The sequence below is a fragment of the Sciurus carolinensis genome, chromosome 4 (genome assembly GCF_902686445.1).
Source record: "Sciurus carolinensis chromosome 4, mSciCar1.2, whole genome shotgun sequence".
Lineage (NCBI taxonomy): Eukaryota > Metazoa > Chordata > Mammalia > Rodentia > Sciuridae > Sciurus > Sciurus carolinensis.
Genome location: NC_062216.1, coordinates 123,775,254 through 123,793,352, shown reverse-complemented (window position 1 = coordinate 123,793,352; position 18,099 = coordinate 123,775,254). Strand labels below are relative to the sequence as shown.

The window sequence follows — 18,099 nt, the reverse complement described above, 5'->3', positions numbered from 1 at the left end:
GAGGGACTAGCCATGCAGCTTCCTTTTTCAACAAAGTTTGTAACGGATGGTGTGGTCACTGCACCAAGTTAATGGGAGAGTCAGACAAATGATCAGTTTCTAAGAAAACTCCAAATTCGGAGACCATTTAAGATTTTGCCAGCAGGTGGCACTTCTCTCCTATTCTTACCAAATACAGTCTTTCCAAGGTATGATATTCCCATTTCTTTGCTGTTATTCAATTCCTCAGAATGATCTTAAGTGTAATCAGACCCAAGCATTCCCCTTTCCTTTTTGGGGCGCGTAGTCTACAATATCTGTATATACATTGTAATACACTTATACACTCTCTTTCCACAAAGGATTTGAAATTGCTTACAACATACAGTATAAATAGAAAAATATGAAGGGGAATATCAATTATCATAAAGAATATCACATTTTGATTCAGAGTTCCAAGCAGCTGGAACAATAATGTGGTTCATTGTCAGGCCTTTGTGTGAATGGGCAAGGGAAGAGAAAGACTTTTCTAGGTTTTGAAATACAAATGGAAGTGCTCACATAGGGTAACTTTCTGTTGTGCCCCTTTCATCTCGTTGACCTAATTTTATGTTATTCCTGGCCTATAAAAACCAAACAGTACTTTTATCACTGCACCTTCAGGGCTATGTAACCACCGTTCTTCAATCTGCCAGGTTCAACTTTTCAAGTGCCGAATTCGCCCAGGCTTTCATCTTACCCAGAAGGTCCTGAGCAGCCAGAACACAACATCCCTTGGTAGGCTTGGGTGTGCCCAAACCATTTATAAGAATCCCTTCCTGCAGAGAGCTTTTAACTAGATGGAGAAAGAAGACCTGTGTTTACACCCAAGACAAAACTAGAGAGCTATACCAGCTAATGTTATAATCAAATGCTTAATCCGTGTCTTAATAGGGTTCTAAAAAGATAAATCGGCATTTCATCTTTTTCAAGTTTTTAACAGGAAACCAGATTAAAACTGTTTTCCTCTTATCTAATAAAGTTTGTATGAGATGGTGTGATCCGCGATAGCTAGTGCAGGCGGGAAGGGGGCTGGCCGGAGGGCAGGGGAGGGACAGGAGCGCCCCTAAACAGTCTTCTCTTCGCAGCGTGCTCGCGGCGATTAACTGAAGGTGCTGGTCCCCACCTCCTGAAGGACCAGCGCCTTGCCCCGCCCATTGCTGTCTGAGGTTAGGACAAAGATGAGGGGCGGAACCGCGCGGGGGCGGGCTCCCGAGAACCAGACCCGGGAGTGGCTCCAGAAGCCGGGGGCCCTGCTCCCGACGCCCGGGGCGGTGGCCGCAGCTGGCCGGCTGCTTTGTGGCGCGCGCGGGTTCCACCGTGGGAGGTGCCCGGGGTTCGGGCACTTGGCCCGGCGGCGGCACTACATGGCCAGCCGGGCTCAGTCCGGCTTCCCCGCACGCACGAACAGCCGCCTGGATGCGTTCCTGAGGCGGCATCTGCCACCCCAGGTCTACGATGCCATCCGCGCCTACGAGCCGTGCATCGTGGTGTCAGACTCGGAGAGGCACACCCTCAAGTACGTGGTGCTCAGCGACCGGCTCATCTACTTGACCGAGAACCCGCCCAAATCCATCCGGCGGGTCGTGGCGCTGCGGGACGTCGTGGCCATTGACTTGGTGAGGAGAGCGGGCTTGTAGGCGGGCTCGGAGGCGCAGGAAGACCCCCTTCATGGGTCCCCAGTCCCAGCCTCCTGCACTCGGGAAGGAGGAGGAAGACCTTCCCCATCCTGCCCAGGACTCCGCACTCTGCTTTCTGGACCCGCAGCTACACCGGAAAGCTGCGAATGGCAGGATAACTCCGAGTGGAGATGTCTTTCGCATTCTCGAGGTGTTCCCCGCCCCCGTTCCCCACTCCCTTCCGTTGGGCTACAGGTTTGAAAACAGCACCGATCAAAAATACGCGTTAAAGTCATTCTTTTGTACATTAAACACCTAGTCTGTGCAGGCACTGTGCTAGAACTGGAGAAGGCAAAAACCAAATAGCACCTCTTCCTAGAAGCTGTTGTGAGAGGGACAGAAAGACGACACCAAAGCAAATAAAGCCGTGTGTTGGGCTATTATACCTTGTTTACTGTTATTGTCCCCAACTCTTAAATCATGCTAGGTGCACCCCAATAAGTAAGTGAATGAATGAATGATGCATAAAGGAAATATGCACAGGATGCTTGGCAATCTCAGGCCGGTCTCTGGATCCAAATTGGGCTCAGGGCATGCTGGGAAAAGTTCCTGGAAGGAGTGTCTTCAGAGCTAAGCCCTGAAGGAAATACAATGTGACACAGCCCCTTCTTGTCCCAGTTTTTAGTATGCTGCTACTGTATTTCTTTCCTTCAGGAACAGATGTATTTTATAAACCAGCAACAGTTGGAAGTATGGTCTTCTGATTATTGTTCTCCCCCAACCTCCAGTCCCTTTGTCTGCACTGCTCTTCAGGAGTGTTCTTCCTTTTTCCACTGGGGACAGATGTCTAGTCTCCTTTTACTTTTTCCTTGCCTGAGTCTCTGTGTCCCCAAGGGAAAGGTTGGCAAGGCTCTTGATAGAGCTGTTTTGCTTAGAGAATCATAGCTTGTTTTGAACATGTCTGTAAGAAAATAATAAAATTAAGTAAAAAGAGTTTTTGTTTTTTTGTTTTTTTTTTTCCTGCTCAAACTACCCCTGTGGTCTAATATTGTGTAAATTTATTTGCGTTTTTTTTTTTTTTTTTTTTGAGTAAAGTTTGAAGGAAACTTTGCCCTTTTTCTCACTACTATTATTTTCATTCTCTTGAACTAAATTTAAAAAAAAAATTAATTTCCTTTACCAGTTTTTGTTTTTTTGGTACTGGGAATTGAACCCAGGGGTCTTCTATTGCTGAGCTACCTCCCTTTTTTATTTTGAGACAGGGTTTTACTAAGATTCTTAGGCTGTTCTTGCCTTGAATTTTGCAATCCTGTCTCAGCTTCTTGAGTAACTGGAATTACTCTTTTTTTTTTTCAGTGCTGGGGATCAAACCTAAGTTCTTGTACTATGCAAGTACTCTACCACTGAGCTACATTTCCAACCCTTCCAAATGTTTTAGAAACTTTTTAAAGCCTGGCTTTTTCTAGTGTTATCAGTATAAGTATTTATCATTTTGACAAAAAAAAATTACTTATTTTAGGATATTGTTATTATTCCCAAGAGAGATAATCTATGCATTTCAAGAGTTGTTATTTTTATTTCTTTTTAAATTTTCAGAAACTTGAAAATACTGTAAATCTCCTTAGGCCCAGAGCCAAGACTCCTCAAAAAAGGCATATCATATTTGGTTATGCTTTAACATATAAGGTTTACCTTTTATGGATGTAGAATATGTAATATCTCTAGGTGTGCTGAAGAAATCTAAGATTTCAGCATTAATGATACTTTCGATGTCCATCTTGCACAATATAGTTTAATTTTAGAAGTTGTGGTAAGCATAATAATTAGTCCAAAAAGATAACCACACCCTAAATCCCTGGAACCTGTGAACATGTTATTGTAACATGACAAAGGGGAATTAATGTTGCTAATCCATTGACTTTAAAATGGGACATTTATTTAAATTTTTGAGATGGGCCCAATGTAAAAAATGGAAGAGGGAGGCAGAAGAGCCCATGGCAGAGTGATGGGACCAGAGAAGACTAGACTGAAGGAAGAAGGAGGTCTTGGAACATAGCAGCCTATAGAAGCTGGAAAGGCAATGAAACAGGCTTTCCCATAGAGCCCCCAGAAGATATGCTGTCCCAGCAACACCTTTATTTTAAACCCAATGAGACCCGTTTTTGCTTTTTTGTTTTGTTTTGCTCTGTTTTGTTTTTCAGTTCTGCAGATTAGGCAAGTTGACTATCACTCAGCTACACCTGGGCCTAAGACTCAATTTTGGATTTCTGAGCTCCAGAATTATGAAAGAACCACTAAGGTGGTTACAATAGTTATAGATGGGAAGCTAATATAGAAGTATTTCCTATTGCAGTGCTTAAAATGGGTAATCTTTTAAACATTACTGTTTCAGTGAGAAATGAATATAATTATGCCAAGATCAAGTGCCTTAACACTTGATCTGAGTTTTTATAAAATAGTTCAATGATTGTTATAGTTCAGTACTGTATTAAATTTCATAGGTTGTGTGAAAGGTGGAGTCATAGAATTGCTTTTCTTAGTATTAATTAATAGTCACAGACATAATAATTAGTCTGTGAACACTGAATCCTAATACCACAATGTGCAGAATTTTCCTGATTTCTGTGTCATATCACACATAGTCATCCTATCCATGCTAACTTGTTGACTCAAGGTACCTTATGTCAGTGCCAGGCAACTTTGTTTTTCAGAACAGATTCCTCCTTCCTTGAAAGATAAACTACTTAATTTCCCCACCACACCCCTTTTCTCTGTGTGTCTCTGTGTGTCTTTAAACCAGGGTTCCATCCTCTTTCCAAGGCCATTTCTTAAACATCCTCTTTCTAATACCAAATCTTTAATCATCCTTTTCCATTCTCTATGGTTTTCTCATTTTACTCTACAGGTTTGTCTTGTTATTTAACTTCCAGTTGTCTCAGGTTCACGTTCTGTCTTTGTTCTTACTGTCACATGGTTGCTGAACTTCAATAATTCCTGAGTAAACCAGTCTTTTATGCTTCTGGACTCCAGCCCTTCTTGTTTGATGTTGGGCCAGATAACTCTATTTAGTGCTTGTCTTATGTCATGGTTACACTTTAGGAAAAAACCTGCAAATATGAAGATAAAATTCCACTCTCTTTTCTGAGGGAGTGGAAGTTGAAGTAACAATCAGAAAAAGTTACACCAGAAGTCTACACATGGTTTGGAGAGGTTACAAATTTGGAGAGGGTGAGATTTCCCTTTCAGTAATTCTAAGGTTGAAGTAGATTTGGAGATCTCAGTAAGTATTTGATAATGTTATTCTCCTCAAAGAAAGTTTCCAAGGTTGCTTGGCGAAGCTTTTATGAAATGCCAACATTTACTTTAAGTTAATTTTGAAAGAATTCTCTATAGAGTTTTGCTCTCATATGCATCAAAATACTGTGCCCTTCTGAGATTAGATGCATCTTTAAAATATGAGAACAAATACCAGAACAGTCTCTGAGTTTCATATGTATTCATTCTCCTTCAGAACCCTCCCAACACCTACAGGAAAAGAAAAATTCATCAACGCCAACAGCCCTTGCTTCTGTTTCTCCTTTCACACTCTCCCAGAAATCCCAGGCTCCATGAAACTTCTTGGACAGGGAACAAATGCACCTTTTCGTGCTGGTTTGTTGCCAGGCACATTTCTTCCTACTTCAAGTTGGTTGAGATCATCACATTAATAATCAATTGTGTCATCCATAGTGATTCTGTAGCATTAATATATTCATTAAGGTTTTGAATACCTACTTTATGCTTCTCTTCTAAGGAAGGAGATGGTTACTTGAACATAGTAGTTCAAAAAGTAGCATCTCCACTGGAGGTATTGCTAGTTTGTTATGAGACCATAAAGTAGTATTCTCAGACTTTGTTTAGGGAGAAGGAAGGTGAGGTGAAGGCAAGGAATTAAGAAAGAAGAACAGTATAAGATGTCTAATAAGCAGTCTGACTCCTGCCTGGCTTCAGAAGTTGGTCTGCTAATCCCTGGGAGAAACTACTTGACCTCTCTGAGTTTCAGTCCCTTCTCTGAAATGAAGAAAATAATAGTAACTACCTTTTATAGTTGTGAGGATCAGATGAGATCATTCCTATGATGCATTTGGCACAGTGAATAGGTCAGAATAAGCAGTCAATGCTAGTTGTTATTACTTTGCAGAAGTAAGAAGAACTCTTAAAAAATGGATGCTAATTTTCCAGGCATGCATTGTGAACCTTTGTCTGCTATAGCCTTTAATTCATTCCTTTATAATTTCTTGGGCTCATTCTGTTCCTACATAATATGTTATTTCTTTGTAACCCAGGCTTGAGATGATATATATTTTTAGTTGGATGGATAAATGTATAATGAGGGCCAGTTCATATTTGGTTCATTTATAGTTGTGGGATTTTTTAAAATTCTTTTTTCACATTTTATCATCACATTTATCTGTAGAATGGAAGGGAGTACGGAAGTGTCCATAACATGGAAAAATATTGTAGTCTTCTCTCTTACAAACTGCAAAATGAAATTAAAACAACAATAATAACAACACACACACCCACACCCACACACACACACACACCCACACACACACTCCATAGCCATCAGATTGGCAAAATCGTTACCTTTTGTTTGTTAAGACATGGAGAATCATGTAGGACTTGGCAATATCTAATAAAATTGTAGACTACTTACTCACTAATTCCATTCTTAGTATATGCCTAAAATGTGTATAATCTTGAAATATTGTGTTCAAGAATAATTATAAAAGCAATATTTGAAATAGAAACAACTTAAATATCAATAGTAGATGGTTAAATAAATAATGTTCAGTAATGAAAAGAGTGAATTAGATTCAATATAATTCTATCTCAGTAACATAATGCTGAATAGAAAAAAATTTTCAGGAAGCTACATGTAGTAGTATGCTATTGATACAGAGATAGGCCAAGATGATATATAGCTGAGTTATACACACATATTTAGTAACAGTAGGAAAACATTAATGGGAATTATAAGCACTGAGAAGAGTGCTTACCCCTGGGGAGAGAAGTTAAAGTCAGAAAAGGGAATATAAGCAGCTAACTTAAAAAAAAAAATTGAAGCACATATGACAAAATATTTGCTGGGTTGATATGCGGAAGTGTTCATTACATTCTCCATACTGTTTTTCATGTTTAGATTTTTTAAATGTCATATTCTCTTTGCCCTCAAGAAAGTTTCATTTGCAATTCATGTTTGATGACAGAAACACTTAAAAATTAGATCTGAGTCCTCCAGTCTCAATTATCAGTGGTAATGGAGGTAAGAATGAATGAAACTAAAATTCATAGAGGATGGAATTAGAAAACAAATTCTACCTTTAGGTACCTACTTTCACCAGAGCTTATTTAGCATGGATTTATTTAGGCTCATGCTTTCAGGCTTGCTAAAATCTTCTAATCAAGCCTGTAAGATGTTAATAAATGAAGGAATGACCAAATTAGAGAAGGACAGCCCAAAGAAAAAAGGGCAAAGGAAATGAACCAGTGCTAAAGTGAATAAACTATCCTCAGAAATGGAAATGAGTTTTACAGTTAAATAATGGAACTAGGTAGAGGTACTGAGGAAATGGAGTGTCGTCCCCTCCCCCACTCCCCCGGGTGTAGTATGTGAACTGATCATATGATACCCTTAACTCTTCAACAGGTTCTCATTACCCTTAGGATTAAAATCCAAATGTCCTAACATTTCAGTTCTAAACATGAAGAACCTTAGAAGGTTCTTGCTCAAAGCATATCCTTGCTCTTTGCTCATTTCCCCTTTGCATTTCAATCACAGAAAGAACTCTCAGTGATTGGGACTGTGGCTAAGCTGCAGAGTGTGTGTCTCACGCACAGGAGGCCCCATGGTTCTAAGAAAGATGAAAAAAAATTTTTTTAAATAAAGAAAGAAAAGGAAGTACATTCAGTTCTCTCTTCTCTGGCTGTGCCAGGTCGTTTACCCTGGGCCTTTGCAAAGACTGTTCCTGCTACCGGAACCTCCCCTTTTCTTCTTAGCTCCTGTTTTTAAATACCCTGACCCTCCCAGACACACCCACACTCCAAACTAGGCCAGGGTCCCAATACTTCTCCCATGGCACCATGTGCCATGCCATGTTCCTGGTGCTTATCATACTTATTCTCTTCTGTAACTGTGTTGTTGACTCGTCTACCTCCCACCAACTTGTAAACTGTTGAGGATTTGAAACGATTATCTACATGTAGCACAGGACCCAGCACATAGGAGACACTTAAAAATTGCATAATAAAGGAACATGGTTCGTCATATTAGCACATGTTCATGGGCAGCTTTTTGTTAAATAAGTTAAATAATTACAATTAATTATTGAGCACCTCCAACGCACTGGACACTGCTATAAACTCTTTACAAATGTTAATTCTATTTCAACTAAAAAAATAAAAAAAAAAATTAAAAAGTGGGTTTCTTTTGTGCTGCAGCGGAAGCTTGTATATGCTTCTCTTTTAGAACCAAAAGTATTGTGATGTTCCATTGGAGTATCAGAGGCCCTCCAGCCTTATCCAGTTGGGTGTTCTCACAGTGTAACACATCTCAAAACGTATAGGTGGCATGTGCCAGCATCTGATGGAGGGATAGAATGTTGAAACTGAAAATACACATTACTAAAATGCCCACCATTACCTCTTTTAAAAGGTAGGTGGTTTCAGTTCTTATTTTATGTTATATTCTCTCCCAAAGCCTCTAGTCCTTTTTATATTTTATTTTATTTTTGACTATAATGGGGATTGAACTCAGGGGTGACCTACCACTAGACTATATCCCTAGCTCCTTTCTAAAAATTTTTATTTTGAGACAGGGTCTTAATTAGTTGCAGAGGTTGGTCTTGAACTTGTGACCCTCCTGCCTCAGCCTCCTGAATCTCTGGGATTACAGGTGTGGTGTGGGCCACTGTCTCTGGCACCAAACTTCCAATCTCAAAGTCTCATGTTAGATTTCACATACTGAGTCATCCTATATTTTCTCCAGATCTTACCCTTCCCTGAAACTGAACTTTTTTCTCCTGCAATTTTTAAATTTCTATTTCAGCAACTTTACATATATTATTTTCCAGGAAAGACATTTATTCTAGGGATCAGCAAACTTCTTCCTGTAAAAGATCAGAGAAAAATACTTTGGATTCTGTGTAGTCTCTAGCCCATCTCCTCCTTGTCCTTCTCCTTATCCTCATTTTTCTTCCTTTCCTCCCCCCTCTCCATATTTTCCTCTTCTTCCCCCTCCTTCTCCTCTTTCCTTTAAAAATGTGAAAAACATCCTTAGCTTGAATGGAAATAGGTCATAGGGCTTGCCATAGGAGTGCCTGGCTTCTTCTCTACTCCCTTCCTTATTCAAATCCTGTACATTTGCTGGGCTAAGCTTATGTCATTCTTTCTCCAAACAGCTTTTCTTGACTGATCCCAAGAGTACAGGTCATTTGGTCTGTTCTGTTCTTTCTTTTGTATCTTCAGTTCCTAGAACATTGACTAGAACAAAAGAGATGGTCAATGCATATTTTTTAAGTATTCATCATAATCCATCACTTATATTTCTGAATGTATTATATTTCTGAATGTATTATCTGCAATATACATTTTTATTCAGCTTTTGCTTTTGGTCAAGTTACTTAACCTCCTTGCTAAATTTCATGTGGAGGATTAATGAATGTAACAGTTAAAATAGTGGTTGATACATGGTAAGAGCTACATATGTTAGTTATCATTAATAGCCTTTATTCACATATATTAAGTTAATTAAGGCTCACAACGAACCTGCAAGATAGATACTATTATTCCCTCTGCAAATTAGGGCTCTTGGCTTTGGAAAATTTAGCAAAGGTGGAAAGAAAATAACTTGTTTAGGCACTATGTATCTGTTTATTTTATAAAATACAATATCTTGTTTGTTCTTTCTGAAAATTCTGCCCATTAGGTGTATCAAGTTCAATGTATTAAAACACTGAATTCCTGATTTCTACCCCCAAATCTATTCCTCCCTTAGTTTTCCCTATTTCAGGGAATGACATTATCTCTCATTATCTTTGGTTCTATCATTCCTTAATCCAACTCATTAGTATATTCTCTTGACTTGTCTTTCAAAATTTGTCCATCTGTAACCATTTTTACCCCATTTTCCAGTGCCACCTATTCATTTCTTTATCTAGACTACTGAAATTGCTTCCAAACTGATTCTTCTCCACACAGAAGTTGCAGTGATCTTTTCAACATAAATCATAAATTATCACTCTTCTGATTCAGAATATCCATGAGCTTCTAAATTCTTGTTGCCCATAAGAGCCTCCATGATTGAACACTTCTATCTCTCTGATTCCATTTTCTAACATTTTGTGGAGCTCTTTATCTTTTCTTTTATGCCCCAGGCCTTTGCACTTACCATTCTATAGGTAACACTGTCCTTCCAAACCCTCCCTAGGGTTGATTCCTTCCTGGCAGTCATGTTTCAGCCTAAATTCAGCATGACCTCCACAGGGATACCTACCTCCACAGCTGCCCAAATTAAAAGGATCAGTCCAAACTGGGGGTGTAGCCCAGTGGTAGAGTACGTGCTTACTATGTGTGAAGGCCTGTGTTCAATTTCCAGCATCACAAGCACAAACAAAAACAAATCATTTCCCTAGCTGTTGTAAGTGTGTACAATGGTACCATTACACTTAATGTGTCTGTTTCAAAGCATTTATCACTCTCAATCTTCTATAAGATCTTACGTTCAATGATTTGTTAATATCAATATCTCATAGTAAACATAGATTCCATGGGATCAGGACCTGTTTGTCTTTTTTTATTCCTGTCTCATTACATTACATTCCCTGACACATGGTCAATAACAATTTTCATTTGGAAGAATAAATGAATGAATGCTCAGATCCATCACACAATTTGCCTCCTTTTTCCTTACTTCCAGGTGTTGAGGAACCCCAAGAACGATCTCATAAGATAGTTCAGGTTAAGCTGCATTGACAGCCCCACAGTCTCAGTGCTTTAATATAACAAAGTTTATGTCTCATTCAAGCCACTTGTCCATGGTGTACTAGCAAGGGGCTCTGTTTATTTTAGTTAAGAGATATGTGACAGTCACCGGCCAGGGTTACCTAGTGGCATTACAAATCTCTTAGGTCATGTGATACTCACTTTCAGTACTCTTCCTTTGTTCTTTATGAGATGATCCCTGTGTTGTTTGGCTGCATCATGCATTTGAAAAGGTAGTTAAGAGTTGTGTAAATGAGACAATGTTGTGGATTCTTCTCCAGCTTTTTTCCACTATTTTGACTCCTTTATACCATTTCAAAGCTGTCATTGTGGGAGGCAGAGGGAAAAGGTAAACTTAGTTTGGCTTTTTCCTAATAGTTTGTTTGGACAAAATATCTCGAATATTGTATACACATCTTAAGAGCTTCCATGAGGGCAGCAATATTGTCAGCTTGATTCCCTGCTATATGAATGCAGTGAGTGTAATGATAATAACTGGCTAAGATAGTTCAGGTTAAGCTGCATTGACAGCCCCGCAGTCTCAGTGCTTTAACATAACAAAGTTTATGTCTCATTCAAGCCACTTGTCCATGGTGGACTAGCAAGGGGCTCTGTTTATTTTAGTTAAGAGATATGTAACAGTCACTCATTTTAGTATCAGAGGCTCCATTTCAACACATGCTTGCTTGAGTACCATGGCAGGGCAATACTAACTTGGCAAGTTATGTACTGGTTTTTAAGTTTCTACCTAACAGTGACACATGGCATTTCTCAAATTTCAGTAGCCAGAGACAGACACATAGCCATGCCTAATTTAAAAGAGGCTAGGAAATTAGGATCCCTTCATGTGTATATTCCATGTGTCTGGAAGAAAGAACAGGAATGTATGTGAACAAATCTAGTGCCAACCTCAAATTGCTGACAATTGAGTTCTTACTATACCCCATTTAGGTGGTGTTTGAAGTGCTTAACTTGGAACTTTCTCTTATCAGCCCCAGTTAATATTGTTGCCTCAGTTTTACAGAGAGTTTAAGCACTTTGCCTAAGGTCATTCACTAAGTGGCAGAACCAGAAGTGAACTAGACAATCTGACTCCAGGGCCAGTGCTCTTAATCTCTAGGTTACAGCTGCCTTGGTACATAGTGGGCTATAAAAAAATATTTTTGATTAAATGAATCCCCATGAGACTCTAAGCTCTTTGAAAACAGAAACCCATTTTTTATTTTGTACATTTCAATTTGGTGTTTTTTAGTGGAAGCTCAAAAACAACTAGGATGAATTAATCGACTACCTGCAAGTTTAGGGGTATTTTCTCCTCTGAAATTAAAAGCTATGTAAAAATTTGAGTCAAGGCTATGAAATCAAATTGAAGGGATAAGGTAAATATGGATTTGTCCACAAAATGTTGGAAACCAAGAAATAAGGGGTGTCCCCTTATATTTTGAAAGTGTATTTTAAGTAAAAAAAAAAAAGTCACAAATATAAATATGGTAAAAAAAATGATGTAGATATATGATGTTCTTAGAAATTTAGTCAAAAAAGTTAAGACTATATTCAGATAAAAATTACACACACACATTTTCATATACATGTATATTATAATGCATATGACAATAACCAAACATAACAAAAGATACATTTTTGTCCCCAAGTGCCCCTTGTCATCAGAGACAAATACTGGACTGAGTGGACCATAAATAAGACTCAATAGTTCATTACTGAGGCTTTTTTCTTTTCTTTTCTTTTTTTGTAGTGCTGGGGATTGAACTCAGGGCCTCACACATGATACCAGGCAAGTGTTCTACCATGATCTACATTCCTAGCCTACTGGGGTTCTTATGAATAGTCGGTAGTCATTAGTAATAACAGATATTGATTGGGCATAAACTATTTATCAGTCTTATGCAAAACCCTTTAAATGGAATATTTCTTTTAATCTTATTAACTTTATAAGGAAGGCAGTATTATCTGTCTTTTACAGATGAGGAAACTGAGGCAGAGAAAGAGTAAATATTTGCATGAGATCACATTGGAAAACAAACTGGAATGTAAACCCAGGTCTGTGTGATCTCAGAGTCAGCATTCTTTAATCATAACTATGCACATAGCAACAACTGACCTTCTGCAAAATTATGTTACATCTGTAGAAGGTTTTAGGTTTTGCAATAAGGACAACATAGTTATCTCAGTATGCAAATAATGTGGTTTCTGGGCATGGGTTGCCAAGGAAGGAAGGGATGAAGTTATGAACAAAATGCCTTTTTCATTTCCCCACACCATAGCTCTCTTTGTCCTTCAAAGCCAAAACCACTCATTGCTATTACTGATGAAACTCAAGGATAGGCATGGCTGAAAAGACCCAGGTGAGATGTAGTACCTTTTTTACAGAACCAAGATTTGAAATCTATCTTTTAGTCTTTCTCAGTCATCACTCTTAGCCCTGAGGCAATGATTTTTCAAATCTAACATTGAAATAGTCTAGGGAGTCTTTACTATTTTGATGGGGTACTGCCCAATTCTTAAAACTGGCAATTACTTTTAGAATAAGTGGTTGGGTCATTTCATGCCAGAAATATTCATAGATTCTATAAACAGCTTATCTGCTCACACTTCCTTAGGGATCAATATACTAAAGTCCAGGTGGAATATAATGGGGGAAAAAACTCTGGTGGAGACTATAGTGAGTTTTTAAATTATGATAATTGGAGGATTTGCTAAGTTCCAAATGTAAAAATAGCTTCTACTTACAACTAAACTTATGTACAATGTGACATAAATAATTGCTAATGTGTTGGTCAGCTTTTTGTCACTGTGATCAAAATCCCTAACAAGAACAATTTAGAGGAGGAAAAGTTTATTTTAGGCTCATGGTTTCAGAAGTTTAGTTCATGGTTGGATAACTCCATTGCTCTAGACCCAAGGTGAAGTAGAACAACATGGTGGAAGGATATGGCAGAGGAGGTTGCCATGATAGCCAGGAAAGAGAGAGAGAGAGAGAGAAAGAGAAAGAGAGAGAGAGAGAGTGATAGCTCAGTTGGTAGAGTGCTTGCCTTGCAAGCACGAAACCCTGGGTTTGATCCCCAACACCGCAAAAAAAAAAAAAAAAAAAAGAGAGAGAGAGAGAGAGAGAGAGAGAACTGCCAGCCAGGAATAAACTATAATCCTCCATGGCATACCCCAGGAACCTACTTCCTCTAGCCATTTCCCATCTGCCTGTAGTTACTATCTAGTAATCCATTTGCATTATTAGTCCATAAAATGGATCAATCCACTGATTAGGTTATAGTTCTCATAATCTAATCATTTCACTCTGAACATTCTTGCATTAACCCATGAACTTTTGGGGGATATCTAATATCAAAACTCCAATAGTTAATGTGGTTTAATTTGAGGAAAATTCTCTCAAAATGTCTCCAGATATTGGCCACTTTATCAATATAGTCAATCCTTTGGGCTTGCCATTGACCCTCTTTTATATTCTCTCTGAAATACTCTTGGAACTAGTAACAAATGGAGTGAAAATTAATTAATTACTTGGTTTCCTTCTTTTATTGGAAACTGGAGAGTTAAAACTTACTGAGCATAGAAGATATTTAATCTGAAAAGGACCATGAAAGTTGAAAGATGTCAAACAATTTATCTCTTGCTAGGCCTGCCTTGCACTACTTAATATCTCATTAAGTATACTGATCTCCAAACTGCAGCCTGTTGATCTATATAGACCTTTCTCTATATGTTATGCCTCTGCTGAGTGGATATTATACTTTGTATGGGGCATTCCACTAAAGTTATGAATTATCAGGAACTTAAAATGCAAAAATGAATTTAAAATGTACTTCTTTCAAACATCTCATAATTTAGGAAGGGAGTTAAGCAGATGAGAAAGAAGAAAAATAGTTATAAGCTAAAATCATAGTGAAATCTAAAAACAGATACAATAAATAGAATATGGTAGGAACTCAGAAAAAGATGTGATAAAGAGAATAACACAAGTAAAATTTCTCTTTACATATTTGTTTATTTGGCACTGGGGTTGAACTCAGTGGTGCTTTATCTTTGAGCCACATCCCCAGGCCTTTTTAGTTTTTATCTTGAGAAAGGATCCTGCTAAGTTACTGAGTGTTTTTTTTTTTTTTTGCGCGGTACCGGGGATCAAACTCAGTGCCTTGTGCTTGCAAGGCAAGCACTCTGCCAGCTGAGCTATCTCCCCAGCCCTTGCTGAGGTTCTCACAAAGCTGATGAGACTGGACTTCAACTTGCAATTCTCCTACCTCAGTCTCCCAGGTTGTTGGGATTACAGGCGCGCACACCGCACCTGGCTACAAGTGACGTTTCATCAAAGAAGTAAAAAGATTGATCTTAAAGGATGAAGAGAATTTTCTAGGCAGAGAAAGAAGAGCCAAGAGTATACCAAAAGGAGGGAATAGCATGAACTTGATTGACTCTCTACAATGTACCTAAACCCAAATCAACAAAACTAAGTGAAGGCCATATAGCCTTTCTGTTTCAGGATGTATTTTACAGATTTTTTTTTTTTTTTTTAACACTAGGGTCTAATCAGGAAGCACACAATGCATGCATATGATTTTCATATCCATCTTTTATTAACTTTTATGAATGGATAATCAATCCTCTGAGTTTCCCTCTAGAGGATTATTTTAAAATACTTCTAAAATGTTTTATGTCATCTGTAGATTTTCTTCAGTATATATCTTTGAGAAATAAGGACAATTTAAAAATAGTAATCATAATGCCATTGTCACATCTAAAATATTAATAATTGCTTATTAACAACATCAAATAGCCAGTTGGTTCAAATTTCCCCACTTGCTCAGAAATGTCTTTTATAAGTTTGTTCAATTGAAGATCCAAATAATGCCCACACATTGTGCTTGGTATGATTTGTCCCTTAAATCCCATTTAATCTATGACAATTCCAAACCCCCCTACCCCCAGTGTTATATGCTAGACAAACCAGGTCGCTTGGCTTGGAAAAATTTCCATGTTCTGAATCTGCCTGATTATATCTGAGTCCTTTTGTCTTTCTTTTAATAATGCAGGGGATTAAATTCAGAACCTTGTGCTCTGTTGAGTCCTTTAACATGTTTGTCCATCCTATTTCCTAGGAACTAGGGTGGTAGGAAGTAGATTCAATTTTGGGGGCAGGGAAAAAATGCTCAATTGATCCTGTGTCTTTTCTATTTCATTCCATGGTACCATCTTTTATTTATTTATTTTTGTAGTGCTGGGGATTGAACCCAAGGCCTTACTCATGCTAGGCAAACACTCTACCACTGAGCTACATCCTCCACCCATACACACCACCTTTGCCTCTCTTTTTGTGATGATCAGATTGACTTGTGTGATGTGTCACTTAGGTCTCTCTCTCTCACTGGGGACTGAACCCAGAGGCACTCTACCACTGAGCTACATCCAGTCCTTTTTTGTTTTTTATTTCGAGACAGGGTCTCACTAAATTGCTTAGGTTTGTGATCCTCCTTCCTCAGCATCCCAAGTAGGTGGGATTATAGTTGTGCACCACCATGCCCAGCTGGTCTCAAACTAAAACTGTCACCTCTCTATACCTCCTCCTTTTTTATATGATTTGTTTGTAAGAGATAGTCCAGATTTTGTAGAATTTTTTTTTTTTTTTTTTTTTGACACCAGGGATTGAACCTAGGGTCAGTTAACCACTGAGCTACATCTCCAGCCTTTTTTATTTTTTATTTTGAGACAGGGTCTCAATAAGTTGCTTAGGGCTTCATTAAGTTGTTGAGGCTGGCTTTGAATTTGCAATCCTACCTCAGCCTCACAAGCCACTAGGATTACAGGCATGCACCACGGTGCCCAGCTAGGAGTCTTTTATTGTGGTTTCTATCTTAAATGTCCCCAAAAGACCCATTTGCTGAAGCTTTGGGCCCAAGTTGATGGTGGTAGAATCTTTAGGAGGTGGGGCATAATGGATGGAAGTTAAGTTATTGGAGGCATGCCCTTGAAGGAGATGTTGGGACCCCTAACCCTTCCTATTTCTCTTTTGGCTTCCTGGCTGCAATTAAGTGAACAGGTTTCCTCTTCCATACACTTTCAGCATAATGTACTACCTTGCCACAGACCAATAAATGGGGCAAAGCAACCATAGACTGAAACCTCTGAAATTGTGAGCCAAAATGAAACTTTCCTCCTTTTAAGTTGATTTTCTCAAGTATTTTGTCCCAGCAATGCAAAGCTGACTAACATGTCTTTCCTTCTGTTTTACTTGAGAACACATTTTAATCTAATATTCCCATAACAAAGCTCTACTGCATTATTTGACATCTTTGCATAAACATAGATGCTTTAATGTTAAAAATTCAAACATACAGACACACCCACACACACAACCTTCTCTTGCAAATGTGGAATAGGTCAGGTAGTAAAGAAAGGATCAGAGCAATTCTAATAATAATCTTTCAATTTGCTTTCAAGCAATTCTAAAATCAATCTCTCATGTTTTCTAAATAGGAAAAGGATTAACACCATGAAAGCCAGGTTTCATCATGTCTTAATGCCTCATTTAGAATTTTTATTTGAACAAGGAAAGTAATCGTTTGTACTTAGGTACTTTGTTATATTTATGACTCAAACTACAGTACCTTTTATTCTGTGTTTCTGGATTTAGTTTGCAAGTATTTTGTGCATGAATTTTGCATCTATATTCTCAAGAAATATTGGTCTATAGTTTACTTTTCTTCTGATATTATTGTCTGGTTTTCTCTAGTCAGAATGAGTTGGGAATTGTTTCCTTCCCTTCTACTTTTTGGAAGAGTATTTGAAGGATTCATGTTAATTCTTCTTTAAAAATTGAATAGAACTGGGGGTCTGGGGCTTTAGCTCAGTGGTGAAATGCAAGGCTCCAGGTTTGGTCCCCAGCACCCCAAAAATGACTTCAGTAGCATTTACTTGTGAAGCTATCTGTTCCTATGCCTTTCCTTGTGGGAAATTGTTTTGGTTATTAATTCAATCTCTGTAGTTGTTATAGGCTATTTATATTTTGTGTTTATTTTGAGTCAGTTTTGATGTTTGTGGTTTTTAAGAATTTGTCCAGTGTACTCAGGCAATTTAGCTTGTAGGTATACAATTGTTCATAGTATTCCCTTATACTTCTTTTTATTTCTGCAAGGTAGTAATGTCTCTTTTCTCATTCCTGATTTTAGTAATTTGAGTCTTTTTACTTTTTGGGGGGAGTCTTGTTAATTATATTGATCTTTTTAAAGAAGGGAATTTTGGTTTTGTTTTTCTACTCACAGCCTTTATTTGGGGTATTTAAGTTTCCAGCTGTTATAGTTGAATTGTCTGTTTCTCCCTTCAGTTCTATCAGTTTTCACTTAATGTACTTTTGGGTTCTGTTTTTAGGTGAATATACATTTAGAATTGCTAATACTTCTTGATGGATTGACCC

At 38.2% G+C, this 18,099-nt stretch overlaps 1 protein-coding gene across 1 annotated transcript in view; it reads left to right on the top strand.

The window, feature by feature from the left end:
• Window positions 1-1,165: 1,165 nt before the first annotated feature.
• C4H12orf56 (chromosome 4 C12orf56 homolog) overlaps window positions 1,166-18,099 on the top strand; it is an 81,523-nt gene continuing 64,589 nt past the window's right edge. Inside the window, exon 1 of the mRNA XM_047551289.1 lies at window positions 1,166-1,637. Coding sequence (XP_047407245.1) covers window positions 1,200-1,637 — 438 coding nt within the window. The 5' untranslated portion in view covers window positions 1,166-1,199. The remainder of the gene's footprint in view (window positions 1,638-18,099) is intronic.